General features: G+C 38.2%; 1 protein-coding gene across 3 annotated transcripts in view; it reads right to left on the bottom strand.

The window, feature by feature from the left end:
* The window catches only part of VCAN (versican), a 112185-nt gene that overhangs the window by 64138 nt on the left and 22170 nt on the right, over positions 1–25877 (bottom strand). For all 3 annotated transcript variants that reach the window (XM_036278811.1, XM_036278810.1, XM_036278812.1), the window contains exons 4-6: positions 24072–24246; positions 23857–23984; positions 5781–6074 (exon numbers count right to left, since the gene is read on the bottom strand). In XM_036278811.1, coding sequence (XP_036134704.1) covers positions 5781–6074; positions 23857–23984; positions 24072–24246 — 597 coding nt within the window. The remainder of the gene's footprint in view (positions 1–5780; positions 6075–23856; positions 23985–24071; positions 24247–25877) is intronic.

The following is a 25877-nucleotide window of genomic DNA, read 5'->3' as shown; positions in this document are numbered from 1 at the left end:
AGCAGCTTAGTACATAAAAATTCTGGGTTTAGTTTTCTTTTGTTGTTTTTTTCCCCTCCAAATTCACTTTCCAAAATCAAAAATTAGTGCCACTAAACTCAGAAGGAACTGTTCTGAGAAAACATTTTGCTATATCCTATACAACTTAAAACTAGTTGAATGGGTAATGCCTGTTCCCTCTGATAAGAGTTGTAATATCTACAGTATCTATAATGCCTTGTGTCTTACTCTTAATAATCTCCAAATAGGAATTCTTGGAAAACAAAATTGGATACCTTTGAGCTCCATCTACTCTATCAAAACTTTGTGATATTAGGTCAGTGAAACTGTTCTGTATGATACTAGAATGGTAAATGCATGTCATTATATATGTGTCCAAACTCATAAAATGTACAACACAAAAAGTGAACCTTAACGTAAACTATAGACTTTGAGCGATTATGACGTGTCCATCAGGGTCTAGGAACTGTAACCATGGTGAGGGAATGTCGATGGCGGGGCGGCAATGCTGGGAGGGGAAGGGCGTGCATGGGAATTCGCTGCTTTGTCCACTCAATTTTGCTGTGAACCTAAAATTGCTTTAAAAAAATAAGATCAATTTTTAAACTTTAATGACAAAATGATGTTATTTTGTTGTAAATCAAACTTGAGCTATAATAGCCCAGATTAAGCAAGTTTATAATAAAAACTTGGTAGCTATTTACCTTACAGTACATTTAAATAATCTTTAGTCTGCCTCTGTTTTTTCTTTTTGTAGCCAAACAAAACTAAATTTAAAAACAGAATTGAACTCTTCAAAATATATTAAATGCCTTTTCTCTCTCTCTCTCTTTTTTTTTTTTTAAAAAAAAAGCTCTTTCTGCATTCATTTATTGGAAGAAGCTTTAGTCTATTTTGGTTGACATGAGCAACTCAATGAACCAAAGTGAGACTATTTTTCTTTTAATTCAATTCTCTATATCCTCTGAAATTCCATAACCATTACCTCATTTAACTGCCAAATATCATGTTTGTCTTATAACTGCATTCTTTGGGGAAATAGTAAAATGTACATACAGAGAAAGTTCCCATGGAAACATAATATAAACACTTAGCACACTGCATATTAGAAAAGAATTAATCATATTGTTAACAACAAAAAGGGTGACCTTGCTTTTGCCCTCTGAGTATTTCCATGGCTGATGAAATTAACTTGAGGGGAGGTGATAACTGCATTAGGGCTAACAGAGTGCCTGTGAATCCGGTCTCCTCATGTTCCTACACAAGTTCTGTGCTGACAACGTCTACTATGCTGTGAACACACTTTTATAGTGTTTGAAAAATGAAGGACTCAGATTTCTTAAAAAAAAAAAAAAACATAACTATGTCATTGTCAATTATTACTAAACCATTTGGTATTGGCTTCATCTAGTCCTGGAGAAAGCACAGTGAAATGACTGTAATATGTCTCAGAGAATCTCCTTCACAAAGCCAGGATTTATGTGATTTAAAAAAACATAGGTTTTTAATAACTTTAGAGCCCTGTTAAAATGTCTGCTTGTAATTAACTTAATTAATTATGCTATTTGGAATGGAAAACCTCAGACTTCCTTTTGGGGTTGGGTGGGTTTTTCATCAACTTAACAGCTGATTTCCATCCTAACTCAGTCTAGCTCCTCATCTGTGCCGTTTGTTTCAACCATTTCCCCTACCCTCCAAAATCATTTTTAAAAATAAAAATATCTATGAAGAGATATTTTAAGAATAAGGTCACTGCATTAATGATGTTAAAAAGGGGAGAACACAATTCTAGATTATTATAAAGGTGTCACTCCAGCAGAAGCGTTCACATGGAGCCGTTTTTGTCTTGGAAAACTTCCCGTGTCCCCTCAAATTCATTACTGAGGAAGCCAACAGAAATCAGCATATTTCTTCTTCCACAAAAGCTCCCTTCCAGTCTTTGCAGCTGTCTACCACGCAGATGTTTCACATCACTGTACTTAGGGCATTTTATGTCCTCTGGGCTATCTGCTCTGTACTTCTGTTGTAAGACATCAGGCAGATTTTTCTAATGAAATACTAAAACCCTATTAGCAGCATGATAGTCGATTCAACTCATACCCATACGGCCTAAATTATAGGGAAATGACTAATTTTAAATTAGTTCTTCTAGATTAAATGCTTTATACATAAATACCTGTAAACATTGGAATTCACAAATAACGTAGATATTCAATAAGTTGATTCTAGGTTCATAGTTGGGGAAAAAGTAAAGGTTGAAACAATGAGATTAAAATTCAGACTTTTAAAACAGGTTTTATGAGTGAATGCTAACATGCATTCACTCAATAAACAGAAAACATTTTAAAGATATCAGTTAGGGAAGGATACGTTTTAATGCCTATGGTCAGTTATGATCCAGGGCACAAAAAGGATAAAATGACCATAGGTTAGAAGGGCAGGCCAAACTTAAAAGTAAGCAAATATGTAAGAAACAGCATATAAAGCAGTGGGTACTTATTTAGGCTTCATTAGGCCACTATTTTTAGTTCCAAGCTTAAACATAGGGATACAAAAAAATAAGGAGGGTTCAAAGCAAGATCACCTAGATAATTAGAGGCTTAGACATTAAAATTTCAAAAGTAGGAAATTGTTTCAGTTGAGGGAGACATTGAGGGACAACTGAACAATTGTGTTCAATAAAAAAAAATAATAACTGTTATTTCCATTTTGGTCTCCAACTTAAAAAGGGAAAATGGGTTCAAACTCGAGTGCAATGGATTTAGATAATTAGAAAAACTATCTGAATGATGGTAATAAGATTAGACTGGGTTTTCTAGGAAACATGTTCTACTCCCTGTCTTGGAGATCATTAATAACATAAAATGAGACAGAATCATGAGTGTTGAATGCTTTTGAGTCAGTTTGGGAATGTATGGGTGATCTTTCAAAGTCCTGTACCACTTCCACAGAACTTGCTGAATTCTGAGGTCAGATAAAAATCAAAGGTGCTCAATTTAGTTTAATCATCATCACAGGAGAATACAGAGAAAACCTTTTCTTTCACGAACTTTAATTTACTTGTTTCTAAAATATATTTGACAAGATTAGATTCTAATTATATTTATCATCAGCCATTATTAATGTTCTATTCAATTATTTTAAAAAGAAATGGGAATTATAGCAAAGTGAGATTGGGCAGTGTTCATTCACCAAGAAGCGGCTATAATAACTATGTTTGGTAAGAGCAAACAAGAAAAACATGACTATATTTCTAAATTCCTCTACCAACCAATTGTATATCTCTGAAATTACCTGTGGAACTGTCACTAAGGTCACAACCCTACAAAATTTACCCTATGGAACTTAGTCACTACTCAACTATGTGGGAAAAGTGGATGGCAGTCAAATCATTTGAGAATACTTTTCAAATTAAAAAATATATACATACATAGGGTGTGGCAAAAGTAGGTTTACAGTTGTTTATGTAGAAAATAACCCAATAATAAATAATAATACAAGAACAAACTCCTGTGCTCACGTACTTACAACTATAATCCTATTTTTGCCACACTCTGTGTATTATAAAATAATTTTTGAAAAATAAATTAGAAATTTGGGAGACTGTTGGATTGCATGTGCTTTAAGAAAGGTTTTTGTGTTATGACTAAACATTCTAAGCTTTTTATGTGCTGAATAGATTTTGAATATGATAGGGCCTTAGGTAGGGAAGAAATAAATAAGAATCTAGTCTCTAGCTTAGGTGGTTCAAAAAACAAAATCTGAACCATTATATTTGCAAGTTATATATTTCTGAGTTAAATAGGTTCAAATGAATTAGAGAGAAAACAATGGAGCTGAACTTTCCAACTTTTTAAAGATTTTTATATCGAGTTTTAATAGGTGCCTTTTCTGTTTGAATCCAAATACCTTATTTCATATATTCATGTGAATTCCTCATTTAAACAAATAATCTAAAACATATCAGGATGGCTGCCAGCTGGTGTGGCTCAGTGGATTGAGTGTCATCCCATGGACTGAGAGGTCCTGGTTTGATTCCCGGTCAGGGCACATGCCCGGGTTGCAGGCTCGATCCCCAGTAGGGGGCGTGCAGGGGGCAGCTGGTTGGTGTTTCTCTCGCATCAATGTTTCTATCTCTCTCTCTCTCTCTCTCTAAAAAAGCAACAAAAACATATTTAAAAAAAACACATCGGGATGAATTCTTTGTGGCTATGGAAAGACTTGGTTTAAATTTTACCCTCAGGGAGAAAAAATAGTTTAAAAGTATTCTAGTGCCATTTTTATAAAGCACAAGAAATATAGATAATCAAGCAAAGTAGTAAAGTTGGAGAATTCTTCTTCTTCCCTAATTTAACCTCTCTAACCCCTTCGTCCCAATACACACCAGTCTAATTTGTTCCTTAATCATACCAATCACCTAACGTGAAACTGATCATAGAGCTTGAACTACTTGAAAATCACTGTTATGAGAATGTGGCTTAAAGGAATGAGTATCTTTCTACTTTTAGGGGTACGGTTTTGTCATTGTTTGTTTGTTTTCCTAGAAATGCTTAAGAAACTCGTTTCTATTATTACAGGGTTTAGAAACAAAAGCTAGTATTTTCAATGGCTTTTTATGGCCCATTTGTATTGCGCTAAATACACAACACGTGGCCTTAACACTCAGAAAGTTGAGTTCATGGGAGGAGATCCAAGCAGAGGCTTCGCAGCTGGGAGGCAGCAGTAGGTGAAATCACACCTTTCCGTTGCGTTAACATCTATTCTGCTGACTACTCAGATATCCCAGCTGTGTCTTTTTGGTTGATGAAGAATACCTGTGTATTTCACTTTGGAAACCAATTACATAATAAGCTATTTTCTACTCATTTCAGTTACATACTGCCTAACAAGATGTACCAGAAACTTAGTAAAAACTTTTCACTGTATTTCAATATATCATGACTCTATCTTAAACATAACTCAAGGTCACCCAAAATTCTAGGAGATTTTTTTTTTGGCTGTTATGATATAGACCAACAGTAAATATCACCAGACTCTAGATTACTTGCTTGTTTAATTAAACATTCTACAAGTATGACACTGTACCAGGAGACTACTATTGATAAAATAATTAAAGGTCATTTGAAAAATGTTATTTAAAACCATTTTTAGTAGTAAAGGTAATTAAGATAGCAAAAAGTAAATATTGTGTGTCAATATGATACTAGAGAATTTATTATTAGAAGACACATTTCTTTTACTTTGAAACAAAAGGAGATAAAAGAAGATTTTTATTTATGCATGTTCATTTTTAGGTATTAATTGAACGTTATGATTATCCATGTCAGTTCCAAGTACTCACCTGCAATTACTGAAATTTAAATTCTCCGCCATTTCAAAGAAAGACATACCAAACAAAGACAAAAGAAATAGAATTCAAGGTCTCAACTCAGCCACAGTTGGCCTCAGCATTATAGCACCAACTATCTAATTGCATTTAAGGGCTGTAATTAATATAAAATAACAATTCAGATATATGTTCTGTGGTGCAATGGGACCGAGTTAAGACCTTAACATGACATTTCCTCATCCCCTTTAAAAAACCATTTGTCAAATTTCCCGTTGTTTTAACATATCACTGCTGGTTCGTTTGCGTGCTTTTGAAAGTTACTGAACTGTTTCCTTTCGTGCACACACTTCAAAATATGGAATCCTTTCCAACTGCTAGTTGGACATCAATGCATGCCTTCGAAGTATTTTACTTTTAATCTGTAACTTTTAAAAAGGTATCAAACACTTACGTTTAAAGCAGTAGGCATCAAATCTGCTATCAGGGGAAGGGAAGCCTGTCTGGTTCTCAAAACGATACAGGGTTCTCACCCCAAGTAAACCACCTCCACACTGGGCCTTGGCCACAGTCACAGGGTGGCGAACGCTGGCGTCCATCAGCCACCCATAATCGCACTGGTCAAAGCCATTCCTCCAAGCTGCATGGAGCTCCCCCACGGTCGCCAGCCGAGCATCCTGGTTTTCACACTCTTCTTCAGCCTCCTCATAGGTGAATTTATTGGGAGCAGTGATGTGGAATACATCACCTAAAAAGAGAAAAGAAAAAGCCCTAAGTTTTGTTATTTATTCCTTTCCAGTTTGGAGTGTCGGGGGAAAGCATGTAATACTTTTTCTTGGCATGGTAGCAGTTTCTGACACTTTAAAGCAGAAAACATAATGGTTACTTAATTTTGTTACTATGTATTATGATAAGAAATAACACATACCAAAAAAGTGTCACATATATGCACTTCATTATCAAATGACTGCTCCTACATACCCAGAGGCCATAGGAGCAGTCATGTGGTGATAAAGTTACAATGAATTCTTTAAGATGAAGAAACCTTTCCAAATGAATCTTTGGATTGCTGTCCAGGAAATGAGTTTCCTCTTTAATGAAAGAGTCAGTGATGTATTTATTATCAGTGCATGCTGGAAAAAGAAAGCTGTATTGAACTCACTGAGGTCATTTCACTTTGCTTCTCCTAAAATCAAATAGTAATTCTTTGTCCCTCCTTCTCATGCATCACTACCATCTGAATGGATTAACTCCCATCAACTCTGATAACAAAACAAGAAACCCTCCAGGGTTTGAAGTCAGAAAGGGGTAAAGGCCACATGGAATCCTGCCTTCTTATCTAAAGCACAGGGCTGCTGGGATTGTGATGCAGGCCATGGCCTGCACATGGTCAGGACCCGGAGTGAATGGGACCATCAGCTCCCACTCAACCAGCCAAAGGCACCAAGGTCGCCCTGGGAGAAGGGGCACCTCTTTTCAAGTTGCTCTGCCCAGGGAAGATACCTTTTGCAATCTGTCTGCCCAGAGGGGTGCCCTTCCGCAGTTCTCACAAGGACACTGTGTGTGCTAGCTAGCAGGAGCTCTAACTAGTTTGAGAGACTCTTACATTTGCTTATTGATTAACAAAGAAAGGCTGAACATTTACTTTGTTCATCACCAGGCCCAATTAATGGAGCATATGTTCATTATCATTTAGCGTGTCATAATAAAATACTCTGGAAATGCCAGACAGCTTGTTAAGTTGGAATTTTCCTTTGGTAACTAGCAAAACAATCGGCTGAAATGAATTCAATGCAAATTAAATGATGCTTTCTACATCTGAGGTCAAGTGGCTTTTTAAGACAGAGGCAGAATTAGGGAATGCCTAACAAATACAGCAGACTGGAGGAGGACTGGAAAATGAAATGAAGAGGGAGCTAAAATATTGATAGCCCCTTATTGTGGCAGCTTCGGGTCCTGTTTCCACCTCACTGAGGACACTTTCTGACTCTATGACAACAGGAACGGCAGTGCCCTACAATTCAGATCTCCACCTGACCAAACTTAGCTGGAATAAGCGATTGTTTACAACGAATGGAGCCATTGCCCTCTCTGAGTGGGACAGTTTTATAAAACAAGAAAAACTGGTCACAGGAAACATAGCCAAATCACACATATCAGCTTTTCTCGCTGTAAATCTAAAATTGCTACTGATGAAACTCGGTCCCATCTCAAGAAGAATTATTCGAAGAAGAGAAAGAAAAATGACTTTTACCTGACTGAAAAAAAATGTAAGGTGGGATGTGACTAGGTTTTTCCTTAATGATCGGGTCTGGCAAATGATCATTGTCCTTTCACGATCTCAAACCTAAAAATACACTATAAGAATGTAAGTCCCTCCCTCCCCATTCCTTCCATGTCTCTCTCCCTAGTCAGTTTTAGAAGCATAAGGGTCACAACAGTTTCAGAGCATGTATCCATCATATTTGTTAAAGGAATGCCATTTCAAGTTCTCGTTAAGAAACAAGGTGCTCTTTTTCTTCCCTCCCTCCCAAGCAGCACATTAACGTGAAGCTAATTCTGCGGCAGGCTGTGGGGAGCGGCTGTCTGGAGCAGGTGATTGATCTCACCTATGGGTTTGGCTCAAAGCAACAGGGGGAAAGGCAGCCAAGAGGCTGGTCTGCGCGGCCCTGAGCAGCCTCCTCCACTTGGGATCACACTTGCAGCTCACAGAAAGGAGGGCGAGTGTGAAGGGGCCGCGTCGGCCCGGTTCCCTCCAAGGTGGAGCCCTAGCTTGTTGCCACAGCTGGTCAATCCTCGCTGTTGCCTTCGTTTCCTGCACTGCGAGGCACTTCTACATTGAGGTAAAACTACTGTTCCTCTTAAGTAGCAGGAATGATCGACCAACCAGAGCAGGGCAACAAAATATAATTAATTGAGTATATAATTAATTGAGTGAAACTGCTTCTCCAAACAGCTATGGTAGTTGACCTGTTGAGGGAAATCGGTTTCTCCAAATGCGGCCAGACCAAAGGGCTAATACAGAAAAACGATGGCATGACTTCACGGGGAACTGGTGTCCCTGTCTCAAACAGCTACATGTTTGCGGTATCAGAGGAAAGAACGGTTTCAGAAGGTGCTGGTAGGTTAAAAATAGAATTCTCCTATTACTATTTAGTCATAAAAATCTACTTATGGAAGTTTTTATATAGAAATGCTTGTTAAATAGAACTTTATATCAAAATAGCAATTATTTAATTCATTTTGGATGGTACAATTCCATCTATCTATTCAATATTCATACAATGATGATTTAATGATTTTACTTATTTGATTAAATTCTATTATTCCCAAATGCCACCCATTTTTTTTTTTTATTTATATGTAGGAATTTTTTAAACATAAAAATAAAAATTTTAAAATATTGAAAGGTACATCACTATTAAGTTTTTTATAACTCAGACAAATAAAATGAAAATTTAACTGACATCGAGTTTAAGGTAAGAATGAAAAGACTTCATCTATAAAGATTAGTTAAAAAAAACTAGTGATATAGAGAGAGCCACACTATGGAAATACTTGACAATATCTTTTTTTTTTTTTTTTTATCCTCATTCAAGAACATTTTTTGCATTCATCTTCAGATAGAGCAAGAGGGAGAGAGGAAAGAAGAGAGAGAGAGAAACATCGATGTGAGAGAGACACATTCACTGGCTGCCACCCGCACGACCCAACTGGGGTCAGGGACAAACTGCGGGACCCGAACCCAAGTCTCTCTGGACCATGGGCTGACGCTCTAACCTCTGAGCCAAATCAGCCAGGACTACAACATCCTGATACTCCCATGATTAACAACAAACCTATATCCAAAGTGATAAGTTAAATGTCCACACTTTGCCCTTCTTATGTATTAATCTCAAAATATTAAGGCCAGGACATCTTATTAATTTCTAAAATATGCCAGGCTATCCTGGTGTCAGTTTCATACTAAAACCCAAACCACACACACACACACACACACACACACACACACACACACAATGGGAAAATCAATGGGCAATACCCAGATAGCAGTAACTGAACTAATTCATATCACTAAGAGTTCTGTATTTCTAGGCATTTATAACCTCCTGTCAAGTTTTTTTTTTTTTAATTAATTGAATGTCTGGGTTTAATTAGATAATCCTTTGACATTATATGATTTTTTTTTTTTTTTTTTATCCTCACCCGAGGATATTTTTCCATTTTTTGTACAGATAGAGTGGGAGGGAGAGAGAGGAAGGGAGACAGAGAGAGAAACATCGACGTGAAGGGACACATCGAGTGGCTGCCACCCGCACGACCAACCAGGGCCGGGGACAAACTGCAACCGAAGTACGTGCCCTTAGCGGGAACCGAACCCGGGTCTCTCTGGACCGCAGGCCGACGCTCTAACCGCTGAGCCAAACTGGTCAGGGCTGACATTATATGATTTTTATCTAACATAATACAAATGTTGATGACCCACTGTTTAATTCAGAATTAATCTATTAAAAACTTATTGTTGAAGATGTGGATCAGGAAAATTGTTAACTTCTGGTTCAAGTTCTAAGAACATAATTTACAAAAAAGTCTTCCATACAAAACTGGTGAATCTTAAGATATGACTAGGTATTCCAAAAAGAATGAGTTCCCTGGACAACTGCATTTAGAAAAACAAACACAAGTAATTTGACAGGTTTCATTTCTGCAAGAATTCTCAGAGCTTATAATAGTATTTATTGGGACTTCCACACCATTTGACCATAGAACTCTCTCTTTTTTATTGTTGTTGTTTATTGATTTTAGAGAGAGAGGAAGGGAGAGGAAGAGATAGAAACATCAATGAAAGAGAACATCGATTAGCTGCCTCCTGCATGCTCCCCACTGGGAATTGGACCCACAACCTGGGCATGTGCCCTGACCAGGAATGGAACCAGAGGCCTCTTGGTGCATGGGTCAACGCTCAACCAGTAAGTCACACTGGCCGGGCAAGAATTCTCTTTTCATATTGCTTAATGCCTCATGAATCTGTTTCATGGAACAGTTTGAAAAACATTGCTCTAGACATACGCGTTTTAATGAAGAAGAACCTCAATTGATCCATAACAACTATAAATTAGTATCAAATTTCTGGTTGGCCATTTGTCAACCTGGTCAAGATGGAAGCAAGAGTAACTGGATCAGGCAACCACACAGAATCAAAGAAGGAGCCAAAACTAAAGAAAGTAGAAAGAAAGGCACATTAGGATAGCTTAATTGCCTCCCAGGGTGGCTTCAAAGACTGCAAGTGAGCAAAGGGGGTTAGGGCAGAGTGGGGGGCTCTGATGAAGCATCTAAGACAGTTTTTAAGTCAAACACAGAAGGAGCTCATTTCTTAAAAAGAAGATCTTTTTGCAAAAAGTAAAGCGAGATACAGCCGATAGAGACATCAGGCTTTCTCCTCTATAATAAATTGTAGGCGTGTCTTTCATACCATATTTCACATTAGAATGCAAGTCTTGGGCTAAATACTGACCACTTTTACATTGAGAAAGCAGTCAAGATATTAAGATTTTCAAAGTTTTTATTGATCTACTTTCAGTTTTTAAGTCTATAGTCAGGAATCAGTTACAGGTCAAATAATACATTCTAAACTATAGCATAGTGGAATGAAACGGGACAGATACTGAGTCTGGGCTGGTAACAATATAGTAACTCCAGTCTTGGTCCAAACATGAATGATCACAAGAGAATGCTCCAAGATACAAAATCTAAGGCAACGCCAAATCAGGAACCAAAGAACAAGAGAAGGAAAAAGCAAACATGGGAGACCAAGCAAAGCCACTCAGTCCATTTGCTTAGTTTCTCTCCAACATTACTTAATTGGTCATGTTGTATAAGTTCCTACCCGGAGGGTATCTTAAAATCACCTTTTTGACTCTGATACAGGCAATAAAAGTTCCTTCTGAGTTTTATCACAGTACCACCTGGAGAGTGAGAAGGGGAAAGCAAAGCTTTCTGTGAGAGAAAATCCTAGTAGCACAGGACAAAGCTGTGTTCTAGGTCTACACTGCAACATTTGTAACTAAACAAGTTCACGTATTTTGGATTTACTGAATAATCATTCTTCCTGGAGAGCAAGCATCACTTTTATAAGTTGACAACGAGTCCACTATTAAGTCCCAGAAGTGGCCTCATCAAAGCAGCCATATCTCCAGGACACATGTTATGAAGTCTGTAACTAGAGTACAGATTTGCAACGTTTCAAAATGTTATCTACCTATGAAATAACACTTCATTTTTCTCTAGATAAAGAGAGGAAATAAAATGTCAGAAAAGAAGTGCACAGAATATCTTATTTACATAAAACAATGCATTAATCAAGATAAAATGTTAAGTTAATTTAAGTTGTTATAAGTCAGACTTGATCTAGGTGTACACATATGCATTCACATTAGTATACACATAAAATATAATGTAGAACAGAGGCTTTCACACACAGGCTAATTTGCATATTTTATGAAAAACATATATGCAGTATTCTTAACCCATCCTTTTCCAAAATTTCAAACTAAATACTGTGACTGAATTATTCCCACTATTTCAACTTTCCAGGGAAGTCCTGGAAGAAACTGGAAACCTTGTTGGTGTGACTTTAATATCTATTGACATTCCACAAACTAAATTCACCTTAATCATGGAAATTAACATAATCAGAATTAAGAAAAAAAAACACTTTAATTTGACAAGTAACTGCTATAAGACTCCCTGGAAATGGGACCATGCATGTTTCTTTTCCACACTTCTGATTGCTAAGTGGAAAAGCTGTTTCCTGGCTAACTCAAAAATGACACATACTGAAAAGGCAAACAATGATAAAAACAAATCAAAACATAAAAAATGGCCCATACTGTTCAAAAGCGAGAGTTTATACCCAGGAGTAACTCAGAAAGATTAACGAGCCGGGGTCCAGAGCAAAGGTGGGGTAGAATCCTTCCCGCCTGCTGACAATTCCTGGGATCACTAAGGTGATCACAAATCACAGACAACACTCCACTCTTTCCTCCGCTGTAGCTGATAGGCTGGCAAAGCTGAGACCTCACCACGGTTTTCCAGCAGGATATACTTGCTCAGTAGTGTGATGAATGTTTATGCTTCTTCTGTTTATCTGTGCTCATCACCCTTCTTTCCTGAACTGTCTGGTCTAAAAAACAGTTCTTATGAATTTTATCCATTTGAGAACAGAACTCCCAATTTTTTTTTTTTTTCATTGTAAGGAAGTTTAAGGTTTGCATTTCCTTGCTATCTGGATCCAAAGGATGTATAAGTCAATGTGTGCAAAAGTAGATACGGTGTGAGCTAGAAGTAGTCACTTGAAATGAGCTTCTAAATGAAACCATTTACGGAATATGCTAAGTACCACAGTGATAAAAATAATTCAACATAATTACTATTAGCTTTGAGGTTTTGGACATTTACGTTTTTTCAAAAGACGTTTCTTTTCCTGTTCTTCCTCTTTCTCTCTCTGTCTCATTTTTGCCTGTATCTACATACACAAGATCAAAGCAATGAAGACTAGAGTTCATTATCCCCTGGACTACGAAACCCATCAGCTGCATGTTTGGTTAGCAGCTAACATACACTGCAATACAACTTTTTGAGGGCCGATATTTGTAGATGATTCAAAAGCATGTCAATCCTCCTAAGAGTTGATCTTTAACCAGCACAGAGACCACCAACCTCTTGTTAACAGTGACAAGAAAACCTCCCGGTCTCCCAAAGTAGCTTCACTCCATTTCTAGCCTGAGGCTGGTGATATTTCTAATTTGAGAGGTAATGAGACTGCAGAGCCAAGTCAGCACCTTTCCAACTTCTCCCTCGTCTTAGGCTGAAGTGGAAGCATAATGTGGCTGAAAGCATAGACGTTGGGTTTTGAAATCTGTAACCTCTAATTAATTAGAGAATTGTCATTTAGTTGAATTTGATGGGCAGCTAACATTCTCTAAATCAGATAACATTTATGGAAAAAGGAGTCCATGTATTTGTCAATGAGTTATTACACAAGAGCTCATGTATGTCAATTTGAAGGGCTTAAAAGACACAGGAAACTCCACTAAAATTTAAACGCATTTTTATGGTTTTCAGGAGGTCAATCTCATTCTTTCCCATTGACAGAGCAGTAAGATTTTAATTAGGGTGATAAAGAAATTCTAAAAAATTTCTGGGTGTCTGAGTCTTCAAAATATATGAGAATAAACGTGTTATTTGGTCTGACAGGCACAGTATGATTGCCAGTCAACACAGGAGGATCAGCCTAGTTTTTTGTGTGTATAATTTTTTTTTTTTAAGTTTCACAGTTGGGAGGTAAATGGCCACTGTATTTCCAGTTCTTTGAACTCAGAACTCCAGGAAACCGTGACATAAAAACCTTAAAGCAAATGACTATCACATGCTCCAAGGAATTTATGTTAAGGTATTTCTACTTTTTAAAGGTAATATTATAAAATGAAAAAATATATACTACTATAGAAAATCCTAAGGATTCCATTAAAAAGCTATTACAATGAATAAGTTCAGCAAGATTTCAGGATACAAGATACAATATCAATATATAAAATCAATTGGACGTCTATAGTTCCAACAAACACACAGAAAGAGAAATAAAAATCCATTTACATTTGTGTCAAAGATACATTTTTTTAGGACTAAATTTAACAAAAGTATTGCAAAACTTATATCCTGAAAGCTGAAAAACATCATCGAAATAAATTAAAGATCAAAATAATAGAAAAACATCTCATGCCCTGACCAGTTTGGCTCAGCGGTTAGAGTGTCAGCCTGTGGACAGAAGGGTCTCGGGTTCAATTCCAGTCAAGGGCACGTTAGCTGGGTTGCAGGTTTGATCCCAGATCCCAGGTCATGGGTCTGCGGGAGGCAACCAATCGTTGTGTCTCTCTCACATCTATGTTTCTCTCTTTCCCTCTCTCCCTCCCTCCCTTTCACTCTTTCTAAAAATCAATGGAAAAATATCCTCAGGTGAAGATTAGCAAAAAAAGAAAAAAAAAAAACACATTTCATGTTCATGAATCTAAAGAGTGAATATTGTTAAGATGACAGTACATCTCAAATTGATTTAGAAAGTCAATGAAATCCCTATTGGAATCCCAACTGGCTTCTTTGTAGAAATCAGCAAATTGATCCTAAAATTAATATGGGACCTGGAATAGCTAAAACAATTTTGGTAAAAAAGAACATGGTGTTCTCACATTTTCTAATTTTAAAATTTACTGCAAAGCAGCAATAATAAAAACAACGTAGTACTGATATAAGATCCGTGGAATAGAATGGAGAGTCCAGAAATAAATCCATATATCTATGATCAACTGATTTTCAACAGAGCGCCAAGGCCAATAAATGGGAAACAGTCTTTTCAACAGCTTGTACTGGAATAAATGGACATCCACATGCAAAAGAATGAATTTGGACTCTTACCTCACACCATATATAAAAATTAACTCAAAATAAAAGAAAATAAATGTAAAACAAATGTTATAAAACTTTAGAAGAAAATACAGAAGTCTTCATGACATGGGATTTGACCATGTTTTCTTAGATATGACCAAAAGCACAAACAAAGAAAAATATTATACACTGAATTTCATCCAAATTAGAATCTCTTTTGCTTCGATGGACCCAATTGAGAAAGTAAAAATGCAACTCACAGAATGGGAGAAAATATTTGCAGGTCATATATGGTATCTGAAAATGCACTTCAATCTAGAGTATGCAAAGAACTCTTAAAATTCAATTAACAAAAGGGCAAATAACCCAATTAAAAAATGGACAAAGGTTCTAAGCAGACATTTCTCCAAGAAAATAATATAAATTGCCAAAAGCACACAAAAAAGTTGCTCAAATCATTAGCAATCAGGGAAATGCACATCAAAACCATGATCAGATATTATTGCATATATTATTGCATACCATTAATATGTCTATAATCAAAAAGTCAGATAAAAACAAGTGTTGGCGAGAATGTGAAAGAAGCAGGACCCCAAAATGCTGCTGGTGGAAATGTAAAGTGGTGTAGCCATATTGGACAGCAGTCTAGCAGTTCCCCAAAAAGTTAAAAAGAGAGTTATCATTCAACCCAGCAGTGACAATCCTTGCGATCAAATCAGTAATGCACCATTACTCAAATAAGAATGAGCACACTTTTCTGTGATAAATCAGAGATGGGGAGGAGCTGTGAGAGCACTTTGCATTGTCCTGGTTTGTGAGACCGCCTGTGCTCTGCTGGGGAGTCTTTGGTGGCCCTGAGAATCCACTGCAGTGGAACAGAAAATAGGACACATCCAATCACTTAACCTCTCTGGTGCCTCAGTTTCTTTATGTTCAAAAAGAAGGGGTTAAAAAAAAATGCCTGACAAGCAACCATATAATAAATAGTTTCCTTGCTTACCCTACCTATGGCGACCTCACAGCCAATCTACTGGAGTCATTGTCCTGAATGAAGATGTCATTTACCAGAGGTGCTTTAGCATGCCACGCCTCATTACCTTCATCACAGGCTCTTTGCTACACCATTCAATCACCTCAACAGAAATAACTCCAAGGTCAGTTTCAAAGTCCTAACAAGTTATGTCAATCTCCAAAGCCTATATAAGAGGCATAGCCATAGCTGTGCTTTATGATTCTGTGAGTTCTACAGAGAATATCTAAAAAATTTTCAGTATCTTCTCACACCAGCCTCAATCAATGTGGAGAGGTTTTGTAACCCAGAATCAATATTTGAATTATCTGCTGAACCAAAGTGTGCAGGAAGCTCTTCTAGCTGACTTGGGCCTTTTTAACCAAATAAGCCCAGTATCACTAATCCTTTTTTTGTTTTTAATTATTGAGAGTATTACAGATGTCCCCCATTTACTCCCTTTTTGCCCCTCTTGACCTAGCCCTTGCCCCTCCCCAGGCCTTCACCACATTATTGTCTGTATCCATGGACAATGTATATATGCATATATGTTTTTTTGGTTAATCTCCTCCCACCCTCCCCTTCCCCTCCCCTCTGGGATCTGTCAGTCTGTTGCATAAATCCATGCCTCTGGACATATTTTGTCCATTAGATTCCACATATAAGTGAGATCATATGGTATTTGTCTTTCTCTGTCTGGCTTATTTCATACTCTCCAGGTCCCTCCATGCTGTCTCAAAGAGTAAGAGATCCTTCTTTTTTATAGCCACATAGTATTTCATTGTATAAATGTACCACAGCTTTTTTATCCACTCATCTACTAATTCTTAAATAACTCCCCTCAGTGAAGTATTCTGTAGACCACATGGCATAAATTCTCTTAAAATAAATAATTAATCTGACAATCTACAGGCAAAAAAATCACACAAAATTTTTTTAAAATATCTGATTTTGGTCCAACTGAAGCCTCCAAAAGGCTGGAACTAAGCCCTGCTCTAAGACATGTTTCATGACATTCAAGCTTTTACCTAAATTTTTGCTTTTCACCTCTAAAGGAGCTTATACAATAGCAACAACAACAACAACAAAAGCTTACATTTGGTTCTAGGTCAGACACAAGGAAGAGATGGAAGCTTCAGACAAGTAATAGAGGTGACAGAGCTATCCTGGAAGAAGCAGGAACATTAGCCTTAATTTGTGAATAGGTACAAAGGAACTAATCCATGAGAGGACAAAGCAACAAAGAGAAATTACTGTGGGAGGCTGGAAAGGACAAAAGAGTATCTCCAGGAAAGAATTATTTCTAAGACATCACCAAAACAAGTGAGAGGAGACATTCAAAAAGAAAAAGTAGTATCATGGTGGTACAATAAAGGTAAAAAATAATCCTTAGTAAATTTGATGAACAAAGCTTGGCATGTTTTTGAAATACTTAGAAATAAAATGGTAGTAGAGACAGCCTCCAGAAAGTACAAAGTTTGGAGAAATATTGCAATTACCACGAAGTATCTCTTGAGTAAGTAACATGTCTATTACTGAAATAGGTCTTTCATTGTGCTTGAGGGAGTTATAGAGGACATTTTTGGCCTTATCTCTACCAGAAGTTTTGCAGAAATAAAACTAGTAGATGACATTTTGTATCTGATGACTATGAAGCAACTAGAGGATAATTAAACACCAACTCTGTGGAAGTGGGTCTAAGAAGAGTGGGAGTTCAGAGCCAGGAAATCTCAGTGAGTTGGAAGAGCCAAAGGTGGGCTCCTGCAAGCAGTGCTTACAGGTGCAGGGAAGAGCAGGGTGTTAGGAAGCCGGGGAGCCTGTGTTCTCTGAGGACCAAAGCAGATGAGCCGGCAGGAGCAGGCACTAGTCTGTGGAGGACAGGTCTGCGGGCTCATGTTGCATTGAACAGGTTACTCTCGAGTGGGCTTAGAGGGGCTTCAAAAATCAGGCAGATTTGTGCTTGAGGAGGAAGGCAACAGAAAATTCATTACACAACGCTGAGTAGGTAAATGGCACGGCCATGGTGTTCCAGTGCTTGGTGGTCATAAAACAGGCCCCTTGAAGATCAGAACCAGAGATGGACACCAAAATGATTCACAACTAGAAACATCCATATGGAGTTCAGAAAAGAGGTTAAAGTTAGACATCCAAAGCTAAAATTACCATTTTCATGTTCTTTTTGCTGTACATTTGTGGCCCAATCGCCTACAAGGCATTTGACAGACAGTTTGCATGTAAGAGAACAAAAATGAAATTAAACTTCTAAGGGAATCGGAGCAATGGAAAACTGAGAAGCAAGTAGAACGGTGACAAAGCCTGGAGTTTCCCAAGGTGAGCAGAGTGGGCACTTACAGTTTGGAGGTTCCTTTATTAACTCATTCATTTACCCCCTCCATCTGTGGCACACCTGCCGTGTGCCAGGGCAATAGTGAGGACACGTGGTTCCTTCCCTCTCAGAACCACAGGCAGTAGGAGACAGGGAGGTGGGAGGTGTAAGCAAACATTTGCAGGAGGGTGATTATAGTCAAGCATTCAGGTTTCAGAGACGGTAAAGGTGCAAGAGATGAACTAGGATGCAGATGGGGTTATAAAATGAATGAAAGAGCTCAGTACAGACACGTCAGTGTTCAGGGAAACTTGTGTGAGCCAGGGACTGGGATGGTAGGGTGGTAGTTATTCTGGGTGAAGTAAAAGCCAAAAGCTAGGGCTACAAAGAAATACAGCTAATACAAGAAGAGAATGTAGGTCTCCAAGGTTGCCCACATCAGAGGGGCAAGGAGCTCCTGGGTCAGTGGTCTGTGGGATCTGGAGACAAGACTGGAAGTGTTGACTCATTTGCAAGGGAATAAGAGGGTCAGCCATGAAAGCAAGCAGTCTGACCTCGTCGACTACCCTCTGACTTATCTGCAGGGAGATTTAAACCCCTTCATAAAGGAGGCTATTTTCTTACAAGTACCTGCTATCATAAAGAAACCAGATACGATCTACTGATTTCATTAAAAAAGAAAGTTTCCTTAAACGTTTTAGTGTTTTTTTCAGCTGAGATATTTACATTGGACTCCATCATTTCCAAAACTCTCATCTACTTTATTTAGGAATTATTTTTTGCCACAGATACAATTATATACACAAACTTGCTATTAAAGTGCCAGTGTTCAGCACAGAAAAATATTAATTCACAGAGCATTTTCAGAACTATTGAAATCCGCCACTGGCAAAGTGGACGTATTCATGTGCCCATGTCCCTTTGTGGAGAGTCAGACACCAGATTAATTCCTGAACACTGTGATTCAAGCAGATAATATTCTAATCAAAGAATAAACTGATGTCAAACAATTTAGGAGGGATAATAAAGGAATTTTCATTTTGCCACAGTATTATTTTTAATTATTCAATAATGTTCAAGCAACTTATCATATTCAAAATGCCTTGATGTAAGTGTCACCCTTCTTCACGGAGTGACTCATTTCCAGTTATTTTTTTTATCCTTCAAAGCACCATGACTCAGACTTTGACAGAGCATTGAACTTACTCATAACATTTTAGACTAATTCTAGTTTTAAGAAAGTTTCAGAGAAATTTTTTGGGCTCATCAGGATTCTTTTTGCATTTAACAATATTCATTGTCAGAAAAATTTGTTATATTGAATGTAATTCACAAAGTTAAATTTTAACTCACTTCTTATGTTTATGAATTCAGTGGAAATAACCTTTCATATACTCATAAGCCATAATAATGGCTATTATTTATTGAGCACTTGCTTTTTGCCACGCACTGTGATAAAATCTTTACACATTAAACCACTCCATCTTTATACCATGGTTAAAATTAAGTGTAACTGATGAATATGAACAACAAAGCTGGGGACGGGGTGGAGGGGGCATGGGGAGGAGGGTGTCAATGGGGAAAAAAAGGAGAAACATCTGAAACAAAATTAATAATAAAAAAAAGAGTAAATATTCTTGTTGCCCCCATTTAGCAGAAAGGAAACTGAAGCTTACAGAGCTAAAGGCTTGTTCAGGTCTCACAACTAGTAAGTGACAGAGGTGGGACTCAGTGGAGGTCTTGCCTATTTTAATTATAAGAAACTTAACTGCCTGCCAAGAGTCTTCTCTCAGCATTGTCCTTCCTACCCCTAAATGACCCCAATCCTTGAGTTTCCTACTATGTGATCATCTCAACTCTACTCTAAACCCTCTCGACAATTTTCAAATCTACCTTATAAGGAAACAAAGATTAAACTTCCTAATAAGGATTACTTCATAAATCTTAAGTTCTAGAGTCCTACTATAGACCCTTAACTTTATTCATTGCTTAGTAACAGTGTGTTGTCACTGTATCATGGCTAATAAACCACCATAATGGCTAGACCATTTCTAAGAACATAAGCTATCATGGAATGCCTGGTTGGCGAATATAGCCAATATAATTGCTCTTTTAAACTTAGTAAGTTATTTTTACAACATAGAATTAAATATTGTATTCACATGCATAACTGTTATAATCAGCACCTTAGAATTAAGAACCAGATTCCTGTCAACTAAGTATCTTTGATGATAGATAATTAAAACAAAATTAATTTCTTTTTTTTTTTTTTGGTATGTGCCCCTAGCAGAAACCGAACCCGGGACTCTCTGGTCCACAGACTGATGCTCCAACCGCTGAGCCAAACCGGCCAGGGCCAAAATTAATTTCTTTTTTGAACTAGGTTTCATTTCATACTTCACTGGAGTTTTTGTGAGACCATCTGGAATAGTATAGCTTCTAATCTGAAGTAACTGTGCCTTGTCCATAACGGCGTACCTGTCCCAGCACATGCATTCTGAGCACGTCCATCGCTCACTCTCACTGTCCCCCCACCTCTCACTCCCACTCGGCGGTCAAAATACAACAAAATATAGGGGAGAATTATTATACCCATGAAAACAACAATTACTATCTCTTATGAGGAATGTTGGCTCACTTTAAATAATCTTTTATCAATGTGGCCCTGAAACACCAGATGTAATTTTATATGGTTAATTTTCTACAAGAATTTGTATCAATTCACAATTTAGCCAATGGTCTTTACTTCAGAGGGAGGACACACACTTCAGTAAAGGATGGAGGGAGACCTTACAAAAAATGATCCTGGCATCTTTTTCTTACATCATCAGTCACAAAAGCACTCGTCAACCCCCCCACCCAGCTCCTCACCACCAGTCCACTTTCCAGTTAAGAGAGAAAAGACAAGCCTGGCCAATATGGCTCAGCTATTAGAGCGTCTGCCATCGGACCGCAGAGTCTCGGGTTCGATTCCGGTCAAAGGCGTGTACTTTGGTTGCAGTTTGGTCCCAGTCAGGGTCCTGCAGGAGGCAACCAATCGGTGTGTCTCTCTCTCATTAATGTTTTGTTTCTTCTCTCTCTCTCCCCACCCCTCATCAGGAGTTAGATGGAAAAATATCCTTGGGTGAGGATTTTTTTTAAAAAAAGAGAGAAAAGACCAGTGTCCCAAGATCTGCTAATTATTCCTAGGGACAGAAAACAAGAAGGAAAAATTTTTCAGCACAATGTCATTGTAAACACACTGACTATCTTCCAGCTTTGTTGATTTCCTTCAATGAAACCTATAAAAACGTGGTTACTCTGCTGATACAAACTTTAGCCAGTGCTTGAATTAGTATTTATACTGATTCTTTTCTTTTTCTCTTCCAACTTTTACATGCTAAAACAAAAAGGTTTAAATTATGTTGCTTTGGCATAAATACCAAACTAAATTTATGCTATGTTATACATTATAAGTTTTTAGTCATCAAAAATGTGGAACATTTGGCCCTGGACGGTTTGGCTCAGCGGTTAGAGCGCCGGCCTGCAGTCCGGAGAGACCCGGGTTCGGTTCCCGCTAAGGGCATGTACCTCGGTTGCAGTTTGTCCCCGGCCCTGGTTGGTCGTGCGGGTGGCAGCCACTCGATGTGTCCCTTTCACGTCGATGTTTCTCTCTCTCTCTCTCTCTCTCTCTCTCTCCCCCTCTCTCTCCCTCTCGCTCTGTCTGAACAAAAAAATGGAAAAATGAATGTCCTCGATGAATGTCCTCGGGTGAGGATAAAAAAAAAAAAAATGTGGAACATTTGTCCCAAGGGACTGTATAGATTACAGCTGGGTCTCACTGGGGCATAGACTGGTTTTACGAAGAGCAATCGCCTTTGCAGTGATATGTTCACGGGGGTGGAAAAGTTCTCTCACAGACTCATGAATCCTTCTCTTGTGCTGCATGAGCAGCTCTCCACCACACTAGTTCCGATACTCTGAACAGACTGTGGGGGAGCCAGCTCAATGGGTTCAGAGTGACTAAAGTATTTCAAACAATATTTGTAAAGGGCATGGAATTTCTAGGACTTCTGCAGAAACAGAAAGTCCTCTGGTCTCCTAAAAAGTTAAGCATCTGTAGCCTTAGAGAGGGGGTTTTGGTAGCTCCATCAGGATAAGACTGAGGAACAGACACACGGAGGGGCCCTGCGGTGTTCCATCTGGAAACTGTGTGAGTACAGCCTGTCTCTCCATCAGGAAGACTGGCCTGTGACAATTCTTCGTATCTGGATCAGGCCATGGATTTGTACCTGAAAGCCGCCATTTCAATGATATTTGGTAAAGCTCGTTTAGGTCATTAGAACTTATGCATACTTTTTCAAAACCACCAGTATTACCAGCATTCCAGAAATTTTTATAACTATCACTCTGATAGATACTATTCTAAATTAAAATAGCAATGATTTAAAAATCCCACGTTACTGAATTTGGGTACAAATTTCCATCTGACTGAAATAGCAATAGCCTAATTTATTTCCTGGGACTAGGTTCTCCTACCAACTATCTCCTATTAAATGAAACATAGTAAAGGAAGAAGAAGAACTACATATCATAGCTTAGACTTTACATGTATTTTTTTTTCCTTTGTCCCTGTACAAAAAGGGAAATTGTTGCTTTAGAAAATATGTCTACCAGTCTTAACTGAGAGTTATAAGAAGAGTGTTAAGATGCTGCAGAAACACAATTCCGCAGGCTTTTTGTATGCAGGCCCTCTGGCTCAAATTTATCAGGGCATTAGGAAAATAGAAGCTGCTTCTTTTCAGCTCTCAGTCTCTGAGGCTGTTCATTCAATACATAAAATCAAAGAACCACAGAATTATAATGCTGGAAGAGACCACATAAATTATCTAGTCCAATCCCCTAATTTTACAGATAAGAAAATTGACATCATTCTTCTTATGTGCACCCACATTGTTTAATGTATTACTCAATTCAATACTCCTATTTATATATTTGGGCTTCTAAAATATCTCTTGATACAAATGAAACTCCATTTCAGAAGTCACAGAAACTTGTATTCCATATGTTTTACAATAAAAATTCGTTGTACCCCTTAGCTAATGTTGCCACTATAGAACTTAAACTTGTGTTTAAGAATCTCTGACTCATGCTGAGTGAGAAATGATAGTCTAACATCAATCGGGCTCGAAGCATCTTTAAAGCAAGGCTTACATCTTACCTGGCTTCACATCCCTAACAACTAGCAGAGCACCTACCACAAAGTCGGTGGTTTTCAGACGTGCTGATTGGCCAAATAGGGCTTGATTGCTCTGAATATCAGTGCAGCAAAATAAACAGAAGAGAAACATGGACCCCCACCCCAGGGCTAGCTTAAGTTTAGTTGCGCTTTGGGGTGTTTATCAGCACTTGGATTCACAATGGTTTGTCATCACAGGATTTTATCTGAAGTTCTCACAAAAATAGGTACTACCCTTACAACTTTCTATTCTTAATGCTTTAAATGTGTATTGGAAATAGTCCAATAGCAGCATGACTGAAAGAAAACTGCTCTTAGCTAAAGACATTTCTGCCCTGCATAACCATTTACACACTCCTCCTTCTCTTTCCATTTTAATGTAAGCTTATTTCACCACAGAATCATATGGTCATTTAAACTAAATGTTGCTGTTTGGAACTTAAACAAGCATGAAGATTTGTTTTATTCCAGCATGCTCCCTGTCTTTCCTCAATTTTCTTAGTTCAAACGAAACTAGAGAAACGTAAACATCTTACCATCCAGATGGTCCACGTAGCAATACACGTCATATGTTTCATGAGGAGAACGGAATCCATAAGTCCTGACACCTTGCTTCCCCATCATATCTCCATAACAGCCTTCTCGGGGGGTCCGGATGGGATATCTGGGGAAAGAAAGAACTAATAATTAGTACTTTATTCTTACCCCCAGACTGATGGATTATTAAGCCTGTGGCCCCCAGACGGCTCACCTAACAGTCTGATCAGCCAGCCAGCCTGCATCACACTGCTCAAATCCATCTTCGTAGGCAGCATCGAGCTGCTCTGGACTTGCTATGACCGCCCCATTATCCAAACAAGCCTTCTGCGCACTCTCAAAATTCAGGGTGTACCTGCTGGTGGAGGCCCTGTAGTGAAACACAACCCCTGCAAAGATAGCAGCAAACAATTACGGGCATGTCCAAATCCCCCACCACAACATGCAAAGTTTCTCCTTGGGGCAATGTAGCCAATTAATTGCTAACATGGTAATAACATCACGATCATTCTTTATTTTTACTTTATGTAGCATTATGCAAAACTATGGGATGTGAGGAGACCCCAGAAATGCCATTCACTTAGGTGTCCCATTCTGTTCCATCAGAAAGTTTCCTAGTGACAAATTTTCTGTTCACACGTAAACAACCTAAGATTTAAGCCACTGAATCGCAAGAAGTAGATAGTTGTCCTAATGCAGGTAGTATTCGGGCTACCATAGGAACAGCGGACAACTAAAGGGATTAGGTTTTGCAAGAGAGACAAAGAGCTAAGGGGCCACAAGACCAACTTCTACTTCATGATTTTTCCCAGGGCCAACTCAAAAGAAGCACATGGAACATTCATTAATACCATTTCCCTTAAACATAAAACATGAGCTATTTACTTCCAGAGACAGTATACTGAGATGGAAAAGGTGCTGCACTATGTCTGCATGAGAAGGCTTGTAAATCCCGAATTAGCTCCCTAATCATATGCTGAGCTTTAATTTCCTCCCCCTTAAAGTGTAGCTAATATTTCTTATGTTGTTTGACTGATATGACATTCGAATTAGGTCAAGGATTTTAAAATGTTGGATAGGCTATTAAGTATTACTTAAATGTTTATCACGTTCACTATCTGACCAGCCTAATTTAGGGTCTAGAGAAACACAGTTCTCCAGACTCCATGGGGAGAAGTCAGGAATCCTGGTACTTGCCTCAAATTCCATTGTCATTGTAGTAGATTTTAGGAGTTGCATGAACTAGCAATTTTTTTTTTTTTGGTACGTGCCCCTAGTGAGAACCGAACCCTGGATTCTCTGGTCCTCAGGCTGACACTCCAACCACTGAACCAAACTGGCCAGGGCATGAACTAGCAATTCTTGTTGAGGAAAGAACCACTGAGGGGTGGAGCTGTGTGTCCTCTCCTCCCACTTCAGCAAGAGCTTCTCCATTTTTAACTGGAGTAACTAAGGCAACACATGTCTATAATTCTGCAAAGTGAGTCGAGCTAACATGTCTGAGAAGTCACTGAAAAATAGAAATTGGGGCATCTGGGTCTTACAAATGAGATTTTATTAAGTCACCTCATTTAGGATCACTTTTCTTCTTTGTTATGCAGAATGAATTTTGGTTTCTGGAATATCTTCCACTCTCCTTTTATTCCTAGTACTTTCCTGGGGTTGACAAAGTCTCTTTCCTAGCCTAACTTCTAGCCATAAGAATCTCCCACATGCCCACCCTCAGACTGTCTCTCTCTTAGGTATGTGCCAATGAAGTAACTATGGCGGAACAGACTAGCCATGTCATAGGTAAGCACATCTGATCGGGATCAACACAAAAGATTTGCGCCAAGTACAGGCATCGACATCTAACAATTGTTTTCCCATTTTTGATGTTGCAAAAACAAACAAGAAAAATCATCAAATGTCTTTCAGGAAATTTTTACCTTTACAGAGCTACTCTGAAATCACCAAGAAGTGTATGTGGTGGTATTTGGTAAATGTGAGACATAGTCTATAATAATCCCTAAGGCTTAAG

This window comes from Molossus molossus, unplaced genomic scaffold, assembly GCF_014108415.1.
Source record: "Molossus molossus isolate mMolMol1 unplaced genomic scaffold, mMolMol1.p scaffold_m16_p_3, whole genome shotgun sequence".
Taxonomy (NCBI): Eukaryota; Metazoa; Chordata; class Mammalia; order Chiroptera; family Molossidae; genus Molossus; species Molossus molossus.
Note: the sequence above shows the minus strand (reverse complement) of the source record. Positions and strands in the feature narration are given on the sequence as shown.